General features: G+C 53.0%; 1 protein-coding gene across 33 annotated transcripts in view; it reads right to left on the bottom strand.

The window, feature by feature from the left end:
- Window positions 1-24,956, bottom strand: part of MAP4 (microtubule associated protein 4) — a 180,209-nt gene continuing 155,253 nt past the window's right edge. For 23 of the 33 annotated variants that reach the window (XM_078378356.1, XM_078378387.1, XM_078378360.1 and 20 more), the window contains 11 exons: window positions 24,133-24,236; window positions 22,376-22,606; window positions 19,584-19,761; window positions 18,476-18,535; window positions 18,068-18,369; window positions 13,258-13,377; window positions 9,607-9,699; window positions 5,975-6,055; window positions 4,244-4,325; window positions 3,222-3,334; window positions 1-937 (listed from right to left, as the gene is read on the bottom strand). In XM_078378356.1, coding sequence (XP_078234482.1) covers window positions 677-937; window positions 3,222-3,334; window positions 4,244-4,325; window positions 5,975-6,055; window positions 9,607-9,699; window positions 13,258-13,377; window positions 18,068-18,369; window positions 18,476-18,535; window positions 19,584-19,761; window positions 22,376-22,606; window positions 24,133-24,236 — 1,625 coding nt within the window. In that variant the 3' untranslated portion in view covers window positions 1-676. Of the gene's footprint in view, window positions 1,066-1,432; window positions 1,596-3,221; window positions 3,335-4,243; window positions 4,326-5,974; window positions 6,056-9,606; window positions 9,700-13,257; window positions 13,378-18,067; window positions 18,370-18,475; window positions 18,536-19,583; window positions 19,762-22,375; window positions 22,607-24,132; window positions 24,237-24,956 lie in introns of all 33 variants that reach the window. The other 10 variants (XM_073002731.2, XM_073002726.2, XM_078378361.1 and 7 more) reach the window with 10 other exon arrangements.

The following is a 24,956-nucleotide window of genomic DNA, read 5'->3' as shown; positions in this document are numbered from 1 at the left end:
GGGGGGCATGGCAGGGGGAGGGAGGGAGAGAGAAATGTGTGAGCCTGCAAGAGAGCGACAGTCATCAGTAACGTTTTTATCACCATGAAAGGAGAAAAGAAAATGAGCCGGAAAAGGGTTAATGGAGCTGAAAGAGTTCCAAGGGAGCGTGAAATACATGTAAGAATAAATATAGACTGGAATCCAAACAGGGAAGCAGCGGGAGATGCTGCAGCAAAGAGGGAAGGGGACCAGCGGGAGGAGGAGGGGCCAGAAAGGAAGGGGGCCAAAGCTTGCCTTCCCCCTTTAAAATGAAATAAAAAATGCCACCTGGGCTCCCCCCACCCACCCATGGGCACAGCTCACCGGCCCTCCCGACCACCACCAGTCCAGAAGCATCCGACGTTTGCAGGGGAGACCGGAAGACATTTGTAATTCATATCTGCCACCGCGGCCCCCCCTTCCGAACAGAGACCAAGGTGGGGAGGGGGGAACCTTGGCTGTTCCTGCAGGCCCAAGACCACGTGCCTGCAAAGGGCCGATGGGCGCTCCGGAGGCTCCAAGGTGTGTGTGTGTGGGGTTAGTGGTTTCCCCCCTCTCCCTTTCCCTGGGTCAAAGCCGGGCTCCGGGGTTAAGGGAGTCAAGCCTGGCCCAAAGGGGCAGGAGGCAAGTGGGGGGGCGCGGTGGGGGGGCAGAGTCACAAGCCTTGCGGAGAAAGAAGAGCGGGGGCCGAGGTCTCTTCCATGGGGGGCCCCGGCCGCAGGGGAGGCGACGCTGGCGGCGGTGGCAAAGTGGAGGAGGCCGTGGCTGAGCCCAGGCTCTCACTGACGGAGGTGCTACGCCGGGAGGAAGAGCCGCCGGAAAAGACGGGGGGTGGTTTGGAGACGAGGGCGACGTCCACGCCGTGGTCCGTGCGGGCCTTGGCCTTCTCACGGAACTTCAGCTGGTGGGACTCAATCTGCAGCGACACGGGAGGGGGGGCGGGAGATGGGGGGAGGGTTTCGGGAGGGGGTGTAGGAGGGAGGGAGGGGGGGGGGAGACAGGACAAGGGGCGGAAGGCGATACCAGAATGTCATCGTTAGATGCCTGGAAAATAAAAGGCAATTGGCTTCATTAACAAAATTAGCAAGGCAAAAAAAAGTGCGAGATGCACCTGATGAAAAATAGGTGTGTGCATGTGTGTGCATGTAAGGGGGGGCGGCTCATCCACAGCTCAGCGATCTAGCCCTACCTCCAACCCTTCCTGCCCAATGACCCTCTAAGAAATGAGGGGTTGTTTTATTTGCAAAGGCTTCAACTCCACCACCACCCACCACCAGACTGCCCCCCCCAGGGTTGCAAAGTGCACACTCTCCCCCCTCCCCTTTTCCCACCCCGGTCATTCTCTCTCCCCCCCCCCCAGCTGCTGCACAGCCTGGCCAGAGGGGGCGGAAAGAGAGGGCCTGGTACTTACTTGTTTCTTGTATGTGAGTGTCGAAGCTCTGCATTTCCCTTTGGTCACCACTGCCCTGAAGGGGCGCGGCGGGCCCTACGCCATTCTCCTGCCTGGCCCCGCTGCCTGGCGGGGGGGCGGTCACAGCTCCGTTCTGCGGGGCCGCCTCCTCACCCCCCTCAGTCTACAATGAAACAATGGGGTGGGGAGGACAATGAGGCGTCAATACAAGGATGGGCATGGAGTGGAATGAGGCACAACGACAGGGAGAGACGGTCGGGGTGGGGGTGGGGCCGATTGGGATTTACGGGTGCTGGAAGGAGGCAGACCCAGTTTGGTCCCTCAGCACTCTAAAACATGCTCTCTCTCTCCACGCCTTCTTTTAGGTCCCTGCGGCTGTTGCCTAAAGCCGGCTCTGCTCTCTCCCTGCCGCGACCTTTCCGGGGCAGATGATGGAGTCCCACCTGCTGACCTCTCTCTTCCTTAAGAACTCTCCCAATTCCTTCCCCTCGGTTCTCGAAACCCACCTCCGGCCTTCCCTTCTCTCTCCGCAGGCCTTTCCCTCTCCTCTTTCATGCCCCAGCCCATCCAAGGATGGTGAGAGGGGACACGGCGATGTTCTTGTAAAAGGCCAAGGAAGGGGAGTGCGAGGAATGGGCCAGGACGCAACACCCTTGCATCGTGCCTGTGAGCCAGAAATCAGGTCCAGCATCCCTCCTGGCTGCAGACACCCATCGCCCACCTCCTGCTGGCTCTGGGCGCGTCCCCTCCAAAGCAACTTCTGCCCGGATTCCAGCTCACGAGGGTCTTAATGGCCCCTCTTGAGCGCCGGGATCCCAGGGTCAAGACTGACAGTCAGTTCTGGCTACTCCAACTAACTGCCCACGGATTTTAGGAGCCTGGCCTGCCTGCCCCCTCCTGCTCCCTTATCCCGATGGTGGCAAAGAACTGGGGGAATTAGCCAGGCTGATGAGGGGAGGGTGAAACACCCTGGAGAAACATCCGCAGGTGATGGCTTGCCTCTTCCCTTTAACAACTGTGTTCATGGAGGGGAGAAATGGAGGGGAACAGTCCCAGAACAGCTGGGTCCCTGAGACCCCCAGAGGACCAGAACAGAACCTGAAAAGGGGGGCGGCAGAATCGAGACACTTCCATCTGGAAAGGAAGTGGCTGCTCTTGACCTTTTTCACACCCACCCACCCACATAATTTGGCACAAGGGGGGGGAATGCCTGAGCCCACCAGTTGAACTATGCCTCCTCCAGTATCAGAGTGGGAGCATGCATGTGTATACAGTAGGACTCCCTTATCTGTGGGGGATTGATTGCAAGCTGGTCTGCAGATACTGAAAAACGCGGATAATAGCAAACACTATTTTAAGAGCAAATACTATACATAACACTGTCTCTGGCTCCCCCTAGTGACCAGTTTTTGTAACTTAATCTTTAGAAATGTATATTTCTAGGATTTGTCTTTCAATATCTTTAATATTTTCAGGCTGTGGGGAAGTGAATCAGTGGATACAGATCCTGCAGGGTCCCACTGTATATCTGGGGGCAGGGGAAAAGGACAGGTCTGCTGCCGCCACACACAGCCTTTCAGGGCCGGGCATGCTGTCCCCCCCTCCCCATGAGAACAGCCCTGAGAGTGTCTGTCCAGCAGTTTTCCTTCCTGAGGGATGATGTAAATGGACGTGAAGGTGCAATGGCTGACAGGAGGATTGACGAGTGGCCACACAGGGTATATATATAGGGTGGGAAAGGAGGGAGGGGGACCCGTGGGGCTGGTGGGGTGGGGCACCCAACACATACCTTCACTGTGCCCCCAGCTGGGACGTGCCCCACGTTGTCCAGCGAGCCCACTTTGGCCTGGGCCTTCTCTTTGAAGTTCAACTTCTGGTTTTCGATCTTCACATCTCCACCCCCTGGAACACAAAGCAGAGGGAGGGGGTTATTCCAGGCAGGGTCTGCAGGACGGCTTCAGGTTCCACGCCTCTATAAGGCCAAAGAGAAGGATCCGGACAGACACCGCGCCCTGATCCACGTGCAATGGGAGACCAACATCGTCCTGGCTTCACACAAAACGCTGGGGTGGCCACATACAGGAGGATACACACACCCCCGGAAAGGCGTAACGGGCAGCTGGACTGAACAAGGGCCGAAGGAATTCTCCTCGGAGGAAAGATCACAGCCGACGGAGCTCTTTGGCTTAGATTTTTTTAAAAAAGAGAGCCGTGCGCAACAGGACAGCTGGTGTGGAGAAAGAAGACAGGGGAGAGCTTGTCCCTTAAAGCCCAGTGGGGGTCACACCCAGGGAAGTGGAAGGGTGGACAGGTCAGGGGAAAGGGGCCTCCTCAGAGAGCTCAAGGAAGGAGTGAGCCTTGCTCCGACAAGAGGCGGTGGGGGGGGGAATATGGAGTGGTGGGCGAGATCAGGGGAGAGGCCTGACAAGTCCAAACCAGAGCCAACGCCGACCCTCTTGCGGGGACCCACCCCATTAGACCACTTCCAGCCTCTGAGGCGGCCTCCTCCAGAGCATCAGGTGCTGAGCCCCCCGGGGCGGGAGGCACTGTTGTCCTCACCCCCTGCTGGCAGGCTTCCCTAAGGGGCGGCATGGGAACAGAATGAACCAGCCAGGGGTGGGTATGATCCGCCAGCCAGGGGGTGGTGGTGGTGGTGGTGGTGGTGGTCTCATTTAAGCAGCAAGAGGGGAGGGGGTGCCTCCAGAGAGAGGGGGGTGAAGGGACACACTTTGGCTCAGCAGAGCCTCCTCTCCCTGACCCCAATCCCTGACCCCCCCCCCCCAGGGTCCTTTGCCTCTTCCTGTTTCTCACCTGGCTTATGCTTGATATTTGCCTTTGAGCCGCATTTGGAGGATACTTTAGACAAATCAATCTTCTTGTTTAGGATCTGGACCTGCAGGAGAAGAAGCGGGAGGAGGAGAAGGGGCATGTCAGGAATCGGCCACCCCAGCACAGTTCCGAAGACTTTGCAGACATTTCAAAACACTTAGATCTGGGTGTTCGTTGCTGTCCCGGCATCTTCTTCCCATTAGGCTTGCTGGTTGCCTTCTGCAACGCAAGTGCTTCCAGTATCCCAGGAGTTGGCAACCACAACAACGGGGGAAAAACAAACAAACTGGAGAGGTGAGAGGACTTGTGCACCAAATGCAGCAGGGGTTTCTCAACGCCCCCTTGAAAGCCATCATTAAAAAGTTAATAAGCTGCATAAAATGCAAGGCAGGAGAGCAGCCAAAAATAGACAGATCTGTGTCTAGCCATAGCATCAACTGCTGTTGCGTGGTGCACCACTAAGCATCTGACAAAATGTCTTCAGGTTTTTTTAAAGCACATTAAAACCATCCCCATAACTAGACGGGGACCAGGTGTATTAAATTCTCAAGAGCCGGCACCAGGATATGGCTCTTACAGAACGCCAGCCTCTGGGCAACGGTGGAGAAATCTTTGTGCCGAGTGTCCAGAATATATGTGCTCGGAATATATTATGCAAACCTAATCAACTTTGCATAATGCATTCCAACTTTCAAAGAATTAGGGTTGGGGAGAGCGGGGGGGGGAGGCAATGATGAGGGGAGACAGGGCAACGAAAGGGAAGGAGGGAAGAGGTTTCGCCAGACCTCTGGGCTGGGCTGGGCCCGAGACGATGGGGACCTTATGCTGGAGACCCACCTGGCCCCAGCCCGGCCCAGCCACCCCTTCTTGTCAGCAGCTGTCTCAAGCACTTCCCTCACATGTTCATGTTTCAGCCAGCAACCAGATGGCCAGCAAATCATGACACTAAATCTCTGAAGAATGGCATCCTTTTGTTTTTAGTTGTGGCCGGACCAATAAACCTCAAGGCAAAAGCAGAATCAATTCAAGGGCTGCTTCTGAGGACTCAGTACAAGAAAGCTGGGGATCAGAGCTCAGAAAAGCCCTAAATGGCCATGCCTGTCAAGGGGATTCTGGGACCCATCGTGAGAGAATTAACTTTTCTAAACTCTGCAAGACGTATCCTGCGGGCTCTGGCTGGCAGCATCCTTCAGCACCCAAAGGCATTTTCATCTCTGCCCCCAACCGAAGGCCGCCTGATCTTGAAGACAGGGATGCACCTGGCACTATGGATTAAATTTATGCACCCTCTTTCTCTGGCCAACAGTTCCTGTTTCTCTGGAGATTTTTACGGCCATCAACAGCTCTTTTGGGAAACAGTGCAGGGCTTTAAAGCAAGGAGTGGCCCACCAGAGAGCAGGGAGACTTAGCTATTTCTTTCCTTGAACAGCAACCCAGGTTTGGGTGCACATCTTGTCCGTGCGCCATGGAAGACGGTGCCAGCAGCTACCTGTCGCCCCTTTGCCCCACCAGCCACAAGTTGAGGTATACAAGGCTGTCCTGTGGGGCCGGCTGGACCAATGGCTCAAGGAACGGCTCAACGGCCACTGCTGAAAACTGCCCAGGGGTGCCCGGGGAGGGTGGCAGGCTTCCCAAGTCCCATGAAACTGGAAAAAGGGTGAAGAACCCCGTCATGTCAAAGGCCAAGCTGGCCACTGCGGTAGATTTACTCACATTGGTACTGCCCTGGCCGGGTCTGGGGGCGGTGGACGGCTGGGAGTGGTTGCCCGAAGCCAGTTTGGGGGCATTTGGAACCTGAAAACAACAAGCACTTTATTCTCTGGACTAAGCGCTGAAGCTCCAGGTAAGGAAAGGAACCGGACAGGAAAGATGGAGGCGACAGGGTCAGATTCAGCACATATGACTGGAGCACCACCTTTGCAAGCAGTTCAGCTCTTGCTGTTACAGTTGTTGTTGCAAGAGAGAAAGGCAGAGAGCTTCACAGGTCAAAGAAGAAAAGAAAAGTCTACCCACAGAAAAGTGTGCAAAGAAGCTCAGAAAAGAAAGGGTATTTTTTTTCCATATACGGAAGCTCCTTTCCACCAAAAGATTCAAAAAAAGCTCCACTCCAATGGCCCACCTTTGCAGACCAGAGTTAAGAGCGAGATTCTGCATCCTTTCTGGTTCTACGGACGCTCCAGGTTGACAGTTCCGAGAAAGCTCTTAAACCTGATCGGCAAAGGGCTCGCAGGCTGGCACCACGGCTAGAAACGGTTTTTGCACGGAAAAGCACTAGCTAACTGGGTCCAACCCATGGATCTCGCCTTCCCACCACTTGCCTTCCAAGGCACAAACCTATTAAAGATGATGCACAACATAAATCAACACCTTTGGTGTAAACTATTTTCAGTTCCGCAGGACTGGCTCAGCAGTTCAAACCACACTGCAAAGCCCGAGTGGATCGTGAAAGCACACGAACACTCACCAGAGGAAAGCAGCGCTATCGTCCCCTTTACAGGTGCCCAAGGAACCTGCTCCTGCCCCCGACCCACGATCTAAAAGCACAGTTTACTCCTAATCAGGCAAAAACCAGGAAGGGAACTCCCTCCTTCTCTTGTGTCAGAGAAAAAGCATGGTTTTTATAAAAGGCAGCCGAAGAGGGAATGCATTTCTCGCCTCTGAAACCAGGCAGGCGCTTCAACACAAGGGGAGGCTCATTAACACCGACAAAGTCAAGGGGATATCGTCTGCCATGCGAAGCACAACGTGGGGCAACCTCACAGTGCGGACCACGAAGTCTCTTCCCCTGAGCTCCCAAGACTTTCCCTGAAGCCAAATGCAAAAGGAATCTCACCCCAGCGGCCTTTAAACATGGCGTTCAAGCTTCACACTGATTAATGGGTCCCAGCAGAAATCCTTTGTTCCATGCTCTTCCCTGAGAACCTCTGCAGAAATCACGCCAAATCAACAGACATCTCACTACTTATGAGTAGAGGAGGAGCACCTTAAGCGCACAGCGTCTTCCTTTTCAAAAACAAGCTATCTTCAGAAACCAGCCACGGAGCTGAAAGACTCCCATATCTCTTTAGTGCCACAAGGGTTACTATTAGATGTGTCCGAAAGCTACGCAGAGGGAGAAGACGTACAGACAAACTCCACTGAACCACAACTGCAGGTCTTCACTGCCTGTGCATGTCAGCTTTCCATTCTAAGAAAAGAGCAAGTATTCTAGACCTCATGAGCGTCAAGCTAGGCCTGGGAGTACAAGAGCCACTCCCGCATGGATAGGGCTGTCAGCAGCAACCTTAAGTGCCCTAACAAAATCTAAATTATGCAAAACATCGGTGAAGGGGAGGGCACCAAAATGAGTCATGCAAATTAAGAGGAGCGATGCAAATTTGCCGTGATTGATACAGGCTACAGGGCCCAACTTTTCTTGCCAAGCCACATTAGGTTTTGACATTCATTTATTTTAGCACAAAAGACAGAGTCTTCCATCGATCTATCAAACTGGGGTTTCACTGAGGAGATAGTGTCTGGTGTCTAGTCACCAGAATATCTGGTCTGTATATGGTTCACACAGACGGCAAAATAAAGGGGAGTTCACATGACTGATTCCACACAGAATATAAAGGTTCCCTGGCACACACAAAAACCACACGTTTGCTGGGGTGCACACTAAGTTACGAGCCAGCCTGCCTGCCTTCTCTTTCCATTTCAAAAGACAAATACAAGACAAGTCCGTACAAACGTGTGGCCTATGGAATTCAGTAAACCTCTTGAGTTTATAAGGCATCCTGCCACAAGTTCTTGCCATGCCCTTTTGGTCTGAATTCCCCTGTGGAATCTGCAATGCCATGGTCAACCCCTGCCAAGATCCAAGAACTAAGAAGCCAAGAAAAGGAGACAGGAAGGCACCTCCCAGAGAACGTCCTATTCTTCCACTTTTTCTATCTCAGTTTTGCCACTAAAGAGGCAAAAAGATGTCGCGAAACCCCAGAAAATAAACACTGAAAGCTTCCAGCCAAGCTCTGACCTTGAGCAGGAGTTGGAAAAACACCATGGCACTGGAGACCATTTCCTCCATAAAGGATCTCCTGCTCAGGGAAGTAGACTTTGTATTGCAGGAGGGAGATTTTGCCACGGTGCCTATCCCTCTCTGTCACTGGTTGGTACCAAGACCTGGATCATCTGGATACTGGGGTGGCGGGGGGGGGCACTCGGGCTTCTCCTCATGACACAGCTCGGCATGGGGCCAAGAGGACGTGATGGATGCCACGGCCGGTTAAAAAAAGCACCTCTCTTCTGCTCACTGGACGGACCCTGACGGCTAACATGTTACCCTTCCGCATTTCTATTCCTTTTCATGCTTCGCTAAGTACCTGTCTACTGGACAGCACCGGAACAAGAGGGCCAAATAAAATCTTTCCATTTTTATTGTTAAAAAAACTGTAGTTAAAACATTGCACCTCAAAGTAGACTAAACTGATGTATGAAAGCAGTATATTAAACACTGGCAAGCCCGCTGTAGAAAAGCGCTATTTGGGTTTTGAAAAGTCAAAGAGAAGGCCGGCAAGGGACTCCCAGAAGGTGCTCAGCTTTCAGTCCCCCGAAGCTTTCCTGGAAGGTGTTGCTTAAGGAAAAGAAAGGATGCCATAAATATGGGCAGCTGGCAAGCAGGGCCTGGTGGTAGCCAGTTTTTCATTCACCAAGAAGAGGCCAAGGTAAAGGATTCCAGTCCACACCTATGCCCGCTCCAGAGGAGCACCATGTAAGCTAACAGGTTCAAGAGTCCACACGTAGGAATCTTAGCCTGCAACAAACCTCCAGATGCCACAGCTTCCAATCTGAAGAAGAAGAGGAGGAGGAGCAGGAGGAGGAGGAGGAGAAGAGAGAGAGAGAGAGAAACGGACCCCGATTTGGAACACTGCGTGTACCCTTGGGTCCACCCTGTGTCACAGAGAAAGACGGTGACACCTCTCACATTACATCACAGTTGTCCTCAAAATGTCCCCACGGCTCACAAAAGCTCCACTGTTCACCACCAACGGCTGCTTTTTAACAAGTGTGCAAAGTGTCTCATGCTCTTCAACACACCCAGCTGTCATTCAGGGTACAAGGGTCCCAACCACCCCTTACTTCTAGTGTGATTCTCTTTCATATGTGTGTATGTGTGTGTTTTTTTTAATTTAAAGATCAAGGAAGGAATCCCATGAAAATGCTCTGGTTGGAGGGGGGGGGAGAAAGACCACATACATGCACACATACAGAGAGAGATACACAGACACAACCAGAAGGAGGAGAAGGAGGAGGAGGAGGAGTGCGTTAGTAGAAACAGACAGTTGTCCAGAGCCCCTGATACTTACATTCCCACCTCCAGGGACATGCTTAATATTGTCTTTGGAACCACACTTGGACTGCACGTGGCTGTAGTTGGCTTTTTTGGAGACTATCTGGACCTGGAGCATCGCAGAGATGGAAAGAACAACACAAGGGAAGAGCGATGGTTAGAACTCTCTCTCTCTCCAGGGAGCAACACTCCGACACAGCGGCGGCGGTGGAGGAGGAGGAGGAGGAGCAGAGGACAGACAAGAGAGCGTGTGTTAGAACTCGAACCTGACTCCGAGGACGAAGCGTGAACAAACACGGACAAGGGAGGGACACAGAGAAAGAGGGACAAGAGGAAGCAAAGGAACCAACCAGGCAGCTAAGCAAATGGGGGTAAGGGCCAAGGACGCCGAGGCAAACCCCACCGCGTGTCTTCCAAGCCAGCACATGCACACGCACACAGAGGGAGGCTCTCTCTTGCAAGGACACCCCCAAAAGGGAAGTAGTTTCATCTAGAGACGGGCACACAAACTGCGGTTCAGCCCGGTGCCTGCACGGGTGGGTCCTGCAGGTGTCTGCACACTTCCATTCCCTGCCTCCTCCGGGCGATCCAAGGCGCCGCCGTGGGCCTCCTTGGCCAGCCTCGTCTGAGAAAAGAGCACACGGCTGCTGGCGAGGACGTGATCACCCAGAGGCAGCGGGGTGGAGGAAGAGCACAACGCCCGTGAAACACGCGTGTGGGCACAGCGTCCTGCATCTCCTGGCCTCAGGCGCTCCAACAGGAAGGCACGGTGTAACTCCTGACTACCTCAAGACAAGGTGGCTTCGATCATGCGTGGCCGACTTCACCAACCTTGCGACAGTCCACTGACAGGTTCAGTCAGAGCACCGGCGTGCAATGACTAAGGGGTCACGACTGAACTACAGGTTGACTCAAGTCCACACTCCCGCCTCGGCAGGCAGACAGGCAGAAGTCTTTATCAGACGAGGCCAAGATCCACCACAGGGAGCCTCTCTTACAGCGGGGTGGTGGTGGGAGAAAACAACATGGAAGAGCCACTCATCTCTCTCGGTACGACCAACGATCTTGCAAGACGCTGCCAGCAGTGGTGGTGGTGGTGGGGACACATCTCACAAACCAGCTTCCAAGCATTTCTTAAGGAAAAGGACCTTGCTAGTGTGGTGGCTTCTGCTTGGCTTGGCTTTTCTTGCTTCCTGGGTAAGAAGGGACCAGGCAAGGCCCGGGCAGCTGTTTTAACCCAGCAACTGCTGTTCAAACCTTTCCTGCATTTGGCTGGAACAGGTTCAGTTTTACCATTTGGCTGTGCAACTTGGAAATATTTTGTTTCTAGTTTCTCCCTCCTTTAATTATCCTTACTTGAAGAGAAACAAAAGGCCTTCTGAGCTACTGCCACAATGAAAGTGGCAGCTTTTAAGGTGCTGCACGGCCTTCTTTTTCTACGGCTACCCCTCTGGAACGTAAGTGTGGAGGGGCAGCCAGCTGGCCTGGGTGCCCACACAGTTGGCGGAGGGGCCCCGTGACCCCTTTCCACCGAAGCAGGAAGGACGAGGCGGAAGGACAGCAGCCGCTTCTCCCTTCGTGCCTCCAAGAGAGAACAGACTGTTTGGAGCCCAACTGTGGGCGAAGCCTCCTGAGGGGGCTGCAGGGGGAAGAGAGGGAAGGGAGCCCCCCCCCAGTTGTTCCCAAAACTTTTATCACATCCAGATTGCTTGGGGAACAATGGTAGGACGAACCCAGAGCTTGGAAAAGCAACTTATCAGGTCTACAGTTCAGGCCACCCTCCACTCAAGATGGGGGTCCGGGGGGGGGGGACTTTGGGAGTGATCAGTCCCAAAAAGTCTGGAAAGGCCTGATGACTCACGGAGGGGGGGGGAAGGAGGTAGGACCCCCTTCAGGGGAACTATAAAGGCCATTGGTCAGCCATGCACAACACAACGCAGGAGGTAGGGGGAGGAGAGGGAGAGAAAAGGTCCATGTTTTACTAGCATGGGTGAGAACCGTGATGGGGACTTGTCCCTGGCCATCTGCCTCTTTTTCCCCCCCAAGACCTCCACCCTCAAACTTTTGCCCCCATCTGGCAAACCTCCCCGCAGGGACTCGGCCTGCCCGAAGCAGAGCGACAAAGCCTTGGCACCCTGGCAGAGGCTGCACCCCCTTCCTGACAAAACTAGCAAAGTTCAACTTAATGAGGGCCAGCTTTCCCTGCCAGCAAAACAGAGGCATTGTCTGTGTTCTGGACAAGCTGGAACGAGCCGCAGAGCCCATTAGAGTCTCACAAAAACGGCTGTGTTGGAACGGCCAAGAGGAGCTGACGAAGCGCCAAGGCCGTCGGTGGCAAGAGAGGAACGGGATGGGGACAGCGACCCTCTCCCATCCTGCCTGCCGCAGGGCGTGCCTCTGACCCATCAGGGCAGCTTTGGAGGTGGCGATCTTCACTGACAACCACGGGGCACACCGTCTACTCCAAGGGCAGGATGCGGGGGCCCCTCACAGGCACGGGAGGAAGTGGGCAGGGGACCCCACCAGTAAGGAAGCTTCCGCCTGGAGCATCTGCCTTCCTGGGTCTGGGGCAAGAAGGATATCCCTGAGGCTTAAGGTCCAATGGGTCGCAGAGTTGCCCCCTTAGATATGCAGACAAGAGCTCGGAAACAGCACTCACAGGGGGTGGGGAAATCCCAGAAATCCCCCCCCGCCCCCTGCCCGAGGAATCCCGAAACACGCAATCCGAACACGGAATATCATTCCCACATTCTGCCTGACATTGGAGGTGGGGGGGGGAGGGGGACTCCTGCAGCTGATCCTTTCTCTGCATCAGAGTCGGGTGAAGGCTGTTAAAACTCCATCTCCCGTCAGCTTCAGTCAGCCCTGCCCCCAAGGCTGGGGAGGATGGGGACAGTAGTTCATCAACCTCTGGAGGGCCGAAGACATCCCGGCCCGACTAGATGAAAAACTGTCCTTTGTCTTCAACCGAGGGGGCTGGGGGAGGAAGCCGAGCGGACGCTCTCCTTCGGACGGGAGCACATGCAGTCCCGAGTCACACCTCGCTACGCCCAGGGACAGGCCTTCTCCTCCTCCAGATGTGCAGAAACGACAGTGCGTGGCCAAACAAGCCCCTCCCTTCAAGAGTCATTTCTCAAGCACTCCGTGGAGGGGCTGCACAGAAGAGGCCCCGATGTTTCTTTGGGAGGGGGGGTCAGGGAGGAAGGCTAACTGGGAGGAGGGGAGGATGCTGGGGTTCTTTGGGGCTCGGGAAAAGGAAAGAAGCTCGCTCGCCATCATCCCCGCCCGCACAGACGGTTCCAAGCCGCTGCCCCCTCATCACCCCAGTTGGTTCGTCTCTCGGCAAGCACCCTCCGGTCACTCCCAAAGCAAAGCGGTTTGGACCTCTGCTTCAAGGCCTGTTAGAAGAAAAATACACTCTACGGGGCAGGTCCCCCAGCGGCAGAACAGGAGAGACAAAGCGTAAGGTGGCGGCGTGCAGAAAGAGGGAAGGGCCCCCCTGGGAAGAGTGTGCCGGGGACCAGGAAAAAAAAGGCATAGAAAGTCAAGGGGGGGTGAGGAGGGGGGGGAAAGTGACCCAAGGTGGAGTGGAGAAAAATCATATCAACACAGCAGAAGAGTTCGTCCTTTCCTCTCCCAAGTGATAGAAGGCTAAAAGAGGACTCACTTTCCCATTGGGCTGCTTTTGGGACCCCTCTTTTGTTTTAGTGGTAGCCGTTTTAGAGACTGCATTGAGTTCAGGCTTTCGGGCAGCCCCGGCTGACTCAGCCTTTCTCTCTACTTTTGCCTAAATGGAGACAAATGGAGGGTGACTTTCACATCATGAGAGTTTAAAAATAAATAAAGAAATAAAAAATAAAGCAGCAGCAGCAGCAAAATGACAGGAAAGGCAGCTGGATGTCAGAACACACAACTGGGGTTGTTTCACACGGGCTCAGACAAGCTGGTGGGGAACCTTCGGAAAGACGCGAGGCAGGGACCCAGGGCTGGGGACACTCGGGAGCAAAGGGCTGGCTTGGCTACCTGACTCCACGGGGGTCAGAGGGAGGAGACCTGGGTTCAAAGCCAAACTCATGGAAAGGCCTGTAGGTACAAAAGAACCTGGGCAGAACTCTTGAAAAGTTACATTTTTGGGGGGAAGGGAGTGTTTAAAATTCCCAGAATCTCCCATACCGGCTGGGGCATTCCAGGAGCTGTCGCAGAAAATGTAACTTTTTCTGAAACCTGCCATTGAACAGACTATTAGGTCTGGCATTCCACGATCCGAGCAGGACTGCCCCTTTTTAACCTCCATCATCCTCACCACCCTGATGGCCCCCCTCCTCTCGTGACCCTGACATGTTCTGATGCCCATCCTGAGAACCACCGTTAATGGAAAGGAAGAATTCACTTCCAGAGCAGCCCTAACCTTTCCACTTATCTGCCGGGTTTGTCAAACCCTGATCCATTATCATCATCATCATCGTAAGAGAAGGCTTCCTGTGCCGTCACGTACACGGTCACCTCTGGAGTTTGATCTTGGGGTCTGTGCTTTGCAAACCCAGGAACGGGAAGCCTCCAAAGGCAACGGCCGCTGAATCCTGGCGCTTTGGAGCAAACCGCCCCAGGATTCCTGATCTTGGGTGTCACCCAGAGGTTCTTGGACTAAAACTCTCGGAAGCCTTCTCCACTAGCCGTTCCTGAGAGCTGTAGTTCTAGAACTCTTGGAGACCCAAGGCTGAGAAACATGGAACCGGAAGCCATGAAGAGGACAGGCTGCCTGTATGCTCACCAAAAAAAAAAAAAAAAAGATGGGAGGCCCAGCAGAAAATGCTGAAGGACGGACACTTTACCCCTCGGATGTCTGAGAGATTCTCGGGAAGGAAAAGCACCGCCCTTTCTCATTAAGTTAAGAGTCCCTCAACACAAGACCACGTGCAGCTGGAATGCTCACAAGCCCCAGGGAAAGGGAAAGCGGGCCTGAGTGGATGACGAATGGGAGAAAAACCTATAGGTCATAAAAAGAGATTCCACTGAAAAATACTTTTTAAAATATATATAATAGAAGTTGACCAGTCAGGAGATTATTTGGATTTCAGGTTGGGCAAAGGATGGGTGCTGCTGACACACAAGGCCGATCATGTCCACCCACCCCAACTCTCCCACCCCTCGCTTCCGTGAGGTCGAATCTTCACCCCTTTTCCTTCGGCCCCGTTCGGCTCTTGTGGCTCCTTTTACACAAAAATGGGAATCCAGGGGCTTGGGAGAAATGCCGGCCCCTGAGCACCCAAGGGCTGTCTTTACTTGCGCGGGGGGGGGGGGGGGAAGAGCTGGGAAAGTAGAAATTGTACTCAGAGAGGCTCGAACACGGGGCTGAAAATGACAGGATGACATGGAAGAGGGGTAAGCGCAAAGTTCTACACTGGGGGGGGGGGGACAAATGCAGTTACAAAATGGAGGATACTTGGCTCAGGAATGCTACGAGCCAGAAGGGTCTTGGAATAGTTGTAGATCACAAGTGGAAGATGAGCCAACCGTGCCATGTGGCTGCAGAAAAGGCCAATGTGATTATAGGCTGCATGGACAGAAATAGAGTCTCCAAATCCCAATGAGGTACTAGACACCCCACACGACCCATATTCAACACTGGTTAGGCCTCCTCTGGAGTCCTGGGTCCAGTTCTGGACATTGCACTTGAAGAAGGATGCCGATAAACTGGAGCAGGTTCAGAGAATGGCAAGAAGGATGATGATCAGGGGACTGGAAACCAAGCCCTGTGAGCAAAGACTGAAAGAACGGGGCATCTTTAGCCTTGAGAAAAGAAGACGGAGGGGAGAGAGGAGAGCACTTTTCAACAAGTTGAAAAGGGAGTCCTACAGAGGAGAACCAGGATCTGTTCTCAGTCTCAGATATAATTTTACAACTGGGAGGCACGGGGGGGGGGGGAGGGACTGAACTCCCAACCACTGGATCCACAGCCAGATATTGTATCAGATGGACCCTGTTCGGAACCGGCAAGGAATCAAAAAATAAATATATCTACCGATGATAGGTAAGACTGTCAGGAGAGCCTTAGTGTGCATGCAGGCTTCGTACTTTTAATGCAGTGGTTCTAGGAGAGATACTAAGCTGAACAAGAGAGCAGAGTTAAACCTGGCCCATGCTCTGAGGTCCTGGAGAGGGGGACCTGCGTGGTCAATGGAACAGAGGCAGCCGCCTTCCACGGAGGCAGAAAGGACTGGTCCAGCCGGGGCGGGGCAACCCACACGGTCCGCAGCTCTTCGGGACTTCTTTTCCCAGCCGTGCCCAGAGAGGAGGCCGGGGCCTGGACCTGGGACCTTCTCCCTGCAAAGCTGGGCTCTACCAAGATGCTCTCGCCCTGCTTCTGTCCCTCCAGAGGAGCTGCCTTGACTGCAAGAAACTCTCAATGCCTGCATTCAGCTCAGAAGCAGGACTGCTCTCCTGACAGCAGTAGAAGAGAGACGGGATTCAATGAAAGCTCAGAGGACATTTTTTTAAAAATCCTTTGGAATGGGCCACTACAAGGCAGTTTTATATCATCACAGAGTGCGAGGCACATAATAATGGGCTCGAGGTACAGGAAGTCAAATTTCAGTGGAACATCAGGGAAAAAAATCCCTATCTGTTAGAGAAGTACAACAGCGGAACCCATCACCTTGGGAAGGGGTGAGTGTTTTAATGCTGGAGGCACTCAAGAGAAAATTAGACAACTATCTGTCAGATATAACTCTGATTTGCAGGTGGTTGGGCTTGGTGGCCTCATAGGCTCCTTCCAATTCCATTATTCTACAAAATATCAGTTTATTTCACCTTTCGTCCCAAATGCAGCCCTTGCCGGTTTACATGTGTCAGAAATGTGGTGCTTTCAGCGCTTAAGTTATCTGCTCTGCCACCTTGTCGTTACTGTTTTCCCTTTATCTTTTTCTTAGTTCAGGTTAACTGATACGTTTAATTTGATTTCTTGTGAATTTGTTTAAAGTGTTAGGTGGTTTTTATTATGTTGTGAACTGCCCAGAGTGGCCTTGGTAGCCAGAGGGGCGGTACAGAAATTGAATGAATGAATGAATGAATGAATGAATGAAGAGGAGATCATGGTCAGGGTCAATTATTCTAGCAATTATTATCCCAGTCAGAGACAGCATTTAGACCCTAACAAATGCAGAAGTGTCAGAAAGACAGATTTGACACCCATCAGGACGTTCACTTGCTCATGCGTCCTGTGATAGAAAACGGACTATTCTTGGCAAAGAGCCGTGAGCAGGATAACCTCCCTGGCCAATCAGTGTGCACTGCCTTCAACCTGACACTCCTGCAAGGACTGCCATCGAGAGAAACGTAAGCCTTCCAGGCAGCTCAAGGGCAACAGGATATTCCAGGCAGCCTCGTGCCCGTCACACATGGACGGTGCAGCAAATGGTAGACTTGCTCCCTTCACCTCTCCTTTGCAGCCGCTTGCTAGGATGACTGGACCCGGCATCGAAGAGAGGGGAGCCAGGGGTCAAGGATCCATACCTCTCTCCCACCAGGTGGGGATTTCAGAGCTCTGTAAGGCATGCTGGTGTTCCCAAGGCCTAGAGAGGAGAGCCACACACTACTGTGCGCTGGGATGAAGAGGGCTATGAATGCAATAAATTCGTTTCATATGCAAATTGAATATGAGAGAGAAAGCTTCTGAGGTTTCTGTCCTACGGTATGCAAAAACACTTAAAAAAAACTGTCAGGGTGCTCAGCTAAGTTCTCCTTGGGCAGGGGACATCAGGCCAAGCCGAACAGAGGGAGGCAAGACGGCGCTTGGGATTCTTAAGGGTCCCCTTACGAGAGTCACTCTGCAGGGAACCTGCTTAACTGTTCCTGTTGGTCCTCGACCCGGCTCGGGAGAAACCATGAGCAAGCTGGGGACTCATGGGAGGGCAGTTAATGGCACAGCACCCTCTCTACAGGAGCCCCACCCCACCCCCAGCTCACACTTTCACAGGGAGGTCAGTGCCCTCTGCACAGGGACACTCTGGGACGGCCTGGGGGGGGAGGGCGCAGGACCACGAGCATGGCCCAAAGGAGGCGCCACACAAGCATGGCATCAGGTGGTCCTCCCTCTTCCCACCCCCTAAAAGCCTCCTGGGCTGCAGTGTGTTTCCCAACAGGATGCCCTGGCACGCCTGTCCCATCCTCCATGGAGTTATGGCTCCACCCAACCCAAGGGCACCCAGGTGGGGCAAGGAGCACCTGCCACCTGGCTCATGCCAACAAAAAGGCTCAAGTCCTTTCCTCAAGAAAGGGGCTGCCTCCTCTGGAGTTCTCAGCAAAAAGGCTGGGCCATCAGCGGGCGATGCCTTCAACCAGACCCTGGTCCGCTCCCTCCTTCCCAGACCAGAAGCCTCCGTTTCTCAGCCACAGAGAGAACCAAAACCAGGCTGCTCAGCTGGGCTCAGCGGCAGGAACGCAGCTGCCCCCCACGGTCCCCAGCCCGAGAGATTTACCTTTCCTCCCCCAGGCTGGTACTTGATGTTGTCGGTGGACCCGATCTTGGAGCGGACATTCTTCAGGTCAGGGGCAGAGACGCTGGTCGGAGGCCGGGAGGGTTTGGGAACAGGACTGGTCTTGGGCGCCGTCTTGAGGGCGGAGGTCTTCTTGGCATCGGCGGCGGTCGCGCTCGCGGCCCCGGAGGCTTTGGGCACCGCTGGCTTGGGTTTGGGCCGGCTGGCGGGAGCAGCCGCAGCTCCGGGCGGGGCTGGGGAAGGAGTGGTGGAGGCGGGGGCACTCTTTGGGCGGCTGGCTTCCGCTGCGAAAGAGGAGGCAGAGGTCAAGGCGACGGGCCGGGGAAGGAGGCGGCCAGGCCAAGACGACCGCCCCTGGGCTTCTTCCCACAGAGGAGGAGGGCGAATTACCTGATGGCGATTTTGCAAGGGTCTTCTTGACGTCGGCGGCCTTCGCGTCGGTCTTGATAGCTGCTTGACAGAAAAGACAACCCGATGAGCCTTGGCCGGGCCTCCCTGGGGCCAAGCTCTCGCCTCCTCAGCGGCTTTGCCTTCAGACGCCACCTCTAAACAAGCTCGCCTTGCGAGATCTCAACCATCACAAGTTCCCCTCTTATATGGGTACATACACGGCCTCCGCCATAAAGGGTGGTACTCTTACCTCCTAGGCCCTTTTGAGACTTCACAGCCTCTCAAGATTAAAAATTTATACAGATAGCGGTCAAGATGCATGATCAGAATATGAGACCGCTTGCTGTTGTCCATGCAGCAGCTTTAGAAGAGGTAGCCATGTTAGTCTGGGCGAGCATATCAGGCAAAGAAAAAGGACAAATGCTAAAAACAAAAACATTCTGGCTTCTTAAAGGTCCTTTTAAGGTCCCACAATGTTTTTGGTATTCTTTATTTTTCTTTTGTTTCTGACTGATAAGGTTGTCTGCCTGTGCTTGACCCACACAAAGAGCGTCCAGTGCCATTTCACACCTACTCCATCTTTAAGCGACAGGAATTTTATTCTTATGCATAACCAGGGACACGTAGAGTTTTTAAAACCCTGCATTGAGAGTGATATGAAACTCAGAGGAGGAAGGTCTCCATAGATCCGCACGAGCCTGGCGCCGAGACCTTCGCAAGGCCAGGCCATGCTAAAAACACTGCTTAAGTAAACTGCTCCCTATGTGTTTATTTTCTTCTGCTCCTGCTTCCCACGGGAACAGAGAGGAAGCTTTCTCCACTGAAGACTGAATGCATTCCACAGGTTTCACAAAGCTTATGCCCAGAGACTAGAAAAGTAATATTTTAGGGGGCTTCACTTCTCCAACCTGTGTGGTTGGGGGGGGGGAGACGACTGCAGCTTGAAAAAAGGGACTCTTCCAGGCCCAGCCCCTATGAAACACTTTCCCCTGCTTAAATTGCTGCTCCCTTTTGGGGTTGCCTCTGCCCCATGGAAAAGCTCTGGAAAAGGCAAAACGAACAGTCAGGATCCATCTCTGGCATGGATGCGGAACGCAGGAATACTCACTGGAAGGCCTCTTGGGCGGGGAGGTGGCCGTGCTCCGGGGGCTCGAGGCGAGGGTGCTCGTCTGTGCTGTGGACAGCCTGGGGGTGGCAGTACTGCTTTTTGTACTCGGACGAGGGGTTGTAGCGGACGGTGCCTTCGAAGGGGAGGTCCGCTTATCCGGGCTTTTTACTTCCGTCCCCTAATAAGGAAAAGCACCCATTTCAGACAGTGTTCCTCTGCCTTCTCCTCTTATGATGAAAAAACAACAACAACCCACCGTCTTTCTCTATCCTATGGTCATGTGCTTAAAACAAAATGGTTGTCCCCCACCCCACCCTGCTAAGGGAAGTCCAGGCACACCACCTTCTCTCTCCAGCTATCCACGAGGGGGGGCGGCGGCTCTACAGATCAAGCAGTCTACAAGGACCTCCACATTCCCACAATTTTCCCGAAGAAGCCCTTCTCCTTGTCCCCAACACTAGCTGCCCAGGTGTGTTCGGGAAAAGATCAGAGAGCAGAGTCCGTGGGCAATTCAAAAGCTGGAGCAGGTGGCTTGGAGATCCAGAGAAACATGGAGACCCGCCCAACAAACACCGTCAAGCAGGTCGTTGTACTCTCGTTGCTCCTTGAGTCTGGGTGTTAAGCAAAGGAGCAGGAAGCTGGATCCATGGGCCAACCTTTAATATCTTAATTGGGTCTGCGTTAAACCAGAAAGCAGCAGCAACAGTATGAATGAGGGCTCATTTGTTTTCTCTCCGCAGAGGAGACAGAAATAGACATGTAAGACCCACACACACATACAGGGTTCACAAATATTTCTTACATCCACTTTCTTGAACCTGGTGCCTTCCAGGGAGGCTGGACTACAAGTCCCATTGTGCCCACCCAGAGCGGTTGTCTGGTTGGGGAAAACAGCACTAGATAGATTTTTTTTGGAAAGAAAAAAAAACAGCATTGCAGTATCCAGGGCCTAAATTCCTGCCGAACTGGCTCTCCTCCCTCACCCCAAACCCGAATGTGTTGCCTCTACCTTCACAGGGACCTCTTCTCCTCCACCAGCAATTAAGCCACATGGGTGACGGGGTGGGGACTTTATCCTCAAGACAACAGAAAAGTTCAGCATGAAAGCACACAGGCAATGAACCGCACAGGCTAAGGGGGAGCACTGCGAAATGAAGTGCCAATTTTTAAATTCATTTAATTTCTGTTTTAGTTCTCTGGCTTTTCTCTCTCTCTCTCTTTTTTTTTTTTAAAGGTCTTGGTTCATTCGAATCATTCCCGCCCTCCTCTGCCAAGAGGAAGCTCTTTAATTACAGGCAGAAAGAGAAAATTGCTCCGCAGGCTGCAGGCTTAGAGATGGCATTTGTCCGAGACCATCTGGGAGGTGGATCAATCTAGGAACAGCTGACGCAGCAGGGGAAGAAAGCGGGGGGGGGGGGGGAAGAGAAAACCCTTTCCAGGAAGGCATTGTGGTGCCGTCGTCGTCCTAGGGATACCTCAAGGGTGGGGGGCGGGGGATTGATTTATTATTTTATGGGTTTCTTTCCCATCTGTGACTATTAAAAGTCTCCCTCTGATCGCTCAGCACCTATTTAAAGTTGTTGACATGTTCCGAGATGAAACGGCCCTTCCTGGCTAAGACTTGAAAGCAGGTCTACGCTCCTCCTGCCCGTTTGGTTCCCCTACAAACAAAGTCAATTATAAGAGGTGTCGGCATTTTGATAAGCAAGGGCTGGTAACTATGGGCACTGGGAGCCAAGCTGAGGTTTTTTTCCCCCAACGGGCTGCATTCCCATCAACCTGCAAGCAGGAGTGGCGCCTGCCCAGGGAACCTCACTCCCTGCCATTTCTGTCCTTAATGAGATGCTCCACCATCCGTCCAGTCTCACGCAAGTGGCGGAGGAGGGCTGGGAACCCTGTCTTGCTTGTAGTCCAAAGGTGGCAAGCAAATATGAGTCCATCTCATGGGACACGGAAAGCCATACTTCTTAACATGAGTTTGCAAAGGCTTTTTTTTGGGGGGGGGGCACCACAACGTCCAGCCGGGAACACTGGGAGAGTTGTAAAGTGAAGGAGCAGCTTTTGCAGGCTAAGATGACCGAGATCTGAGCCTTTCAAGAAACCAAGCATATGTGTTCATAAGCTGAACTGGCCTCAACACACATTCCCCAGGATTGAAGTCCTCTTTCTGAATTCCACCACATTCTTAGCTGCAGTTGGTTCTAATAACATGTGCAGTGTGTTGGGTAAACGCAACTCACTGTTCTTAACAAAATCTCACTTTAGCTCCTCTTGAGGTTTGCAGGCTCAAAATGGGGGCTCCTAAAGCTGACAGTGACAGGATGCCTCTTGTCTGGAGCCTTGAACAGCATGTGAGTGGACGGAGTCCTCATCTATTCTCACTCTCAATCTCTCTCTCTCTCTCCCACACACACCTTGCAAGAGGAAAGCTAGGAAGTCAGGGAAGCTAGCATAGAAACTTTTATTCCTGACACACTACCTTTCTCTACAGAAGTTCTTTTCTCTCTCCCTGAACAAAAGTAAGGTTTTAAATGTGCAGCTCCCTCACTTAAGAGAGCTGATGCTCAGGTGGGATCCTCTTGAAAAGCAGACCGTGTGCTTTTCTGGAATCGCCTGAATTAGCGCCAGGGGAAGAAGTGGGTTGCACAGCAGAATGGTGATGGCAACTGACAGAGGGAAGGGCGAGGCAGGTGTTGACTTGGTGCCCTCCAAACAATGAGCTGGCGCCAAGGTTGCGTCCGTTCTCACCAACAAGACCTTGGAACTTCCAGCCGGCACGCAACACGCCTTACCTTTGGTTTAGTGTCCTTAGGAGTTAAGGTGGAGGGCCGTGTCGTGCTGGTCGCCGGGCGCTTGGGGGTAGTTGTGGCTGCAGCCGGGCCTGCAGGAGGGCTGGTGGCTTTTTTGTTTTGGCCGGGTGTGGCAGACGCCGGCCGCTTGGCGGGGGCAGTGGCGGAGGCGGCAGCAGCTACAGGCTTGGTTTTCGCTGCAGCAGGTTTTGCTGCTGAAGTGGAGGCTGAAGGCTTTGTGTCAAAACACACACACGTACACACAAGCAAAAGAAAGAGACACCACAGACGTGTAACAGAAAGAAAAGAAGCGCAATGTAAACCAAACACTGAGCAGCAAAAACGTGTGCAAAAAAATCATGTCAATTCGGAAGAACGAGAAAGGTCACATCGTTCCGTTCTCTGAGTGCAAGCAAAGAATTGTCACAGTGGAAAGATGGGGGCCCCTCTCCCCACATCAGCTGGAAACCAGTGACAAAAAACAGGAGGCCTTTTTTAATACAAGCAGTCTGGAGTTACCCTCCCGGCAATAATCCTCACTTCCATGTACAGTAGCTTTTGAGAGAACCTGCCAATTATGCCTGCATGGCACAGACATCCCCCCCAGCACCCCAAAAATCATGACCAAAAGTTAGTCCCCGTATTTTCATGTGCCTTTCTTAAGAAACAGTAGAGCACTGATGACCTCCAAAAGGACAGAGGAGAAAAGCCACTTCCTTTCATTTATTCAAGAAAAATCAATTCCCAGCTTGCTGGCCGAGGGACCGTCCTAATGATCATGTCCTCTTTCCCTCCTACTTCTGGGTGCAGGAAAATGGAAAGCGGGGATGGAAGGGAAAGGGATACTGGGAACTACCAAGGACTCTCTTAAAAAAGCTTTTTATCAGGAAAAGAGCTTAAGTGGAAGAACAAAGGAAGCTATCATTTACCTAAAGAAGAAAAGGGAAGGCTTTAACCAAATTCGATGCTCCAGAGCACCCCAAGAGCTTTGCTGCCGTGGCGGATGAAAAAACACTTGACCGAAGGTTGGCTGGGCATGGGGAGGGACAACGGGCCTGAAGGCTTTCGCGCTGGAATGCCCCGCACGTCTTCTGTACAGGGTACAGAGGACCACAAAGAAGGTGTGGCATTTCCTTGGCAAATTAAAGACCACGTTCCCCCCACCCCGCCCCAGTCCTAGAGCCCTTTGCCCGCCATCTTGACCAAATGAAGAGGATCAAATACCTTCCCCATCCGTCTTTTTTTTCCATCTGTCACAATGCTGTCGGAGCGCTCCAGAGCCCCTACTTTGGTTAAAGCCTTCCCTTTATTCTTCAGAAACAGTATTAACTTTCCTTGTTCTTCCTCTTCAGTTTTGTTTTCAATCACAATCTAAACAAGAAACCCCAAATCCCAGGGGAAAGGGTGTCAAAAGCTCTCCCCCCCCCCAGGGATGGAACAAAACCGGAGCACGACACCATTCCCTCGAAAGCTAGTTGCACCTCAGCATTCTTTGGGGGTTACCAGTGGGTATTTGGGCAAAATGCCGAAGAACCCCCCCCCCAGGGGGGAGGCGATGTCCTCCCAGATGGCATGGAGCAGGGGGTCCAGGAGGAAGGGACAACTGTCCTTACACGCCACGGAATCAAGCTTGGTGACCAGGCGCTTCAGAGAACAGAACTTCTTGATGGCCGACAAAGCAAAGGAGGGGGGAAAAAAGCAAGCACCAAAGAAACAAAACCTGCAAAGCCAGAGAAGAAAAAACGCCGGACGACCCTCACCTTGGCTTTCTTCTCCGGGCTCGGTGGAAGCTCCTTGCTAGGCGGGGCTGCGACGTCGTTTGCGGTTGCAACCTCGGCGGCTGCCTTTCCTTCTTCCGGTTTGGCTGACCAAAGTGAAAAAAGGGGAGAAACGCACTTAGGTTTCACACATCGCGTCGGGTTTTCTAAGACAGAGGAAGCTAAGGCAACAACAGACATCCTCGCCTCCTTCACCCCTGCAAGGAGTTGGAAAGCCTTCCCATTGCCCGGGGGTGTGTGTGGCTGGCTGGCTTTCTCGTGCTGGCTACAGAGTTCTCATCCTTTCTACAAAGCAAGCAGACCGTCTCCTGCTAAGCTCGGTCTAGAGGCAAAAGTGCATTCACAACAGACACACATGCCCTTCTCTCCAATTTTCTGCTCAGAACATGCAAGGGAAAGCCTCTCTTGATCGCAAGCCAGAGGCTCTGTTTTATATTTCCCACATGGAAAGCAGAACCAAAAAAAGTGTATCTAGAAGGTGCGACCTCCCCCCCCCCGGTACAATGACTCCATGTGGACTGCTCCCAAGAAGTCTGTTGCTGTTTAGTCGTGTCCGACTCTTCGTCACCCCATGGACCAGAGCATGCTGTCTTCCACTGCCTCCTGGGGTTGGGTCAGATTCATGTTGGTAGCAAGAAGTCTAGAGGGGCCACAAGATAGAGGTTGGAACAGTAGTAATTTATAGTCAATTGCACAGAACTTCAAAGTCTAGCAGACTTCCACCCTCAATCCCACCACCACCAGGAAAGCCAAATATTTTACGATTGACATTCAGTCAGAAGAGGCTCCCCAATGGCAACCTTCAG

Source organism: Pogona vitticeps, chromosome 6, assembly GCF_051106095.1.
Source record: "Pogona vitticeps strain Pit_001003342236 chromosome 6, PviZW2.1, whole genome shotgun sequence".
NCBI lineage: Eukaryota > Metazoa > Chordata > Lepidosauria > Squamata > Agamidae > Pogona > Pogona vitticeps.
This window is presented reverse-complemented; position numbering and strand designations above follow the sequence as displayed.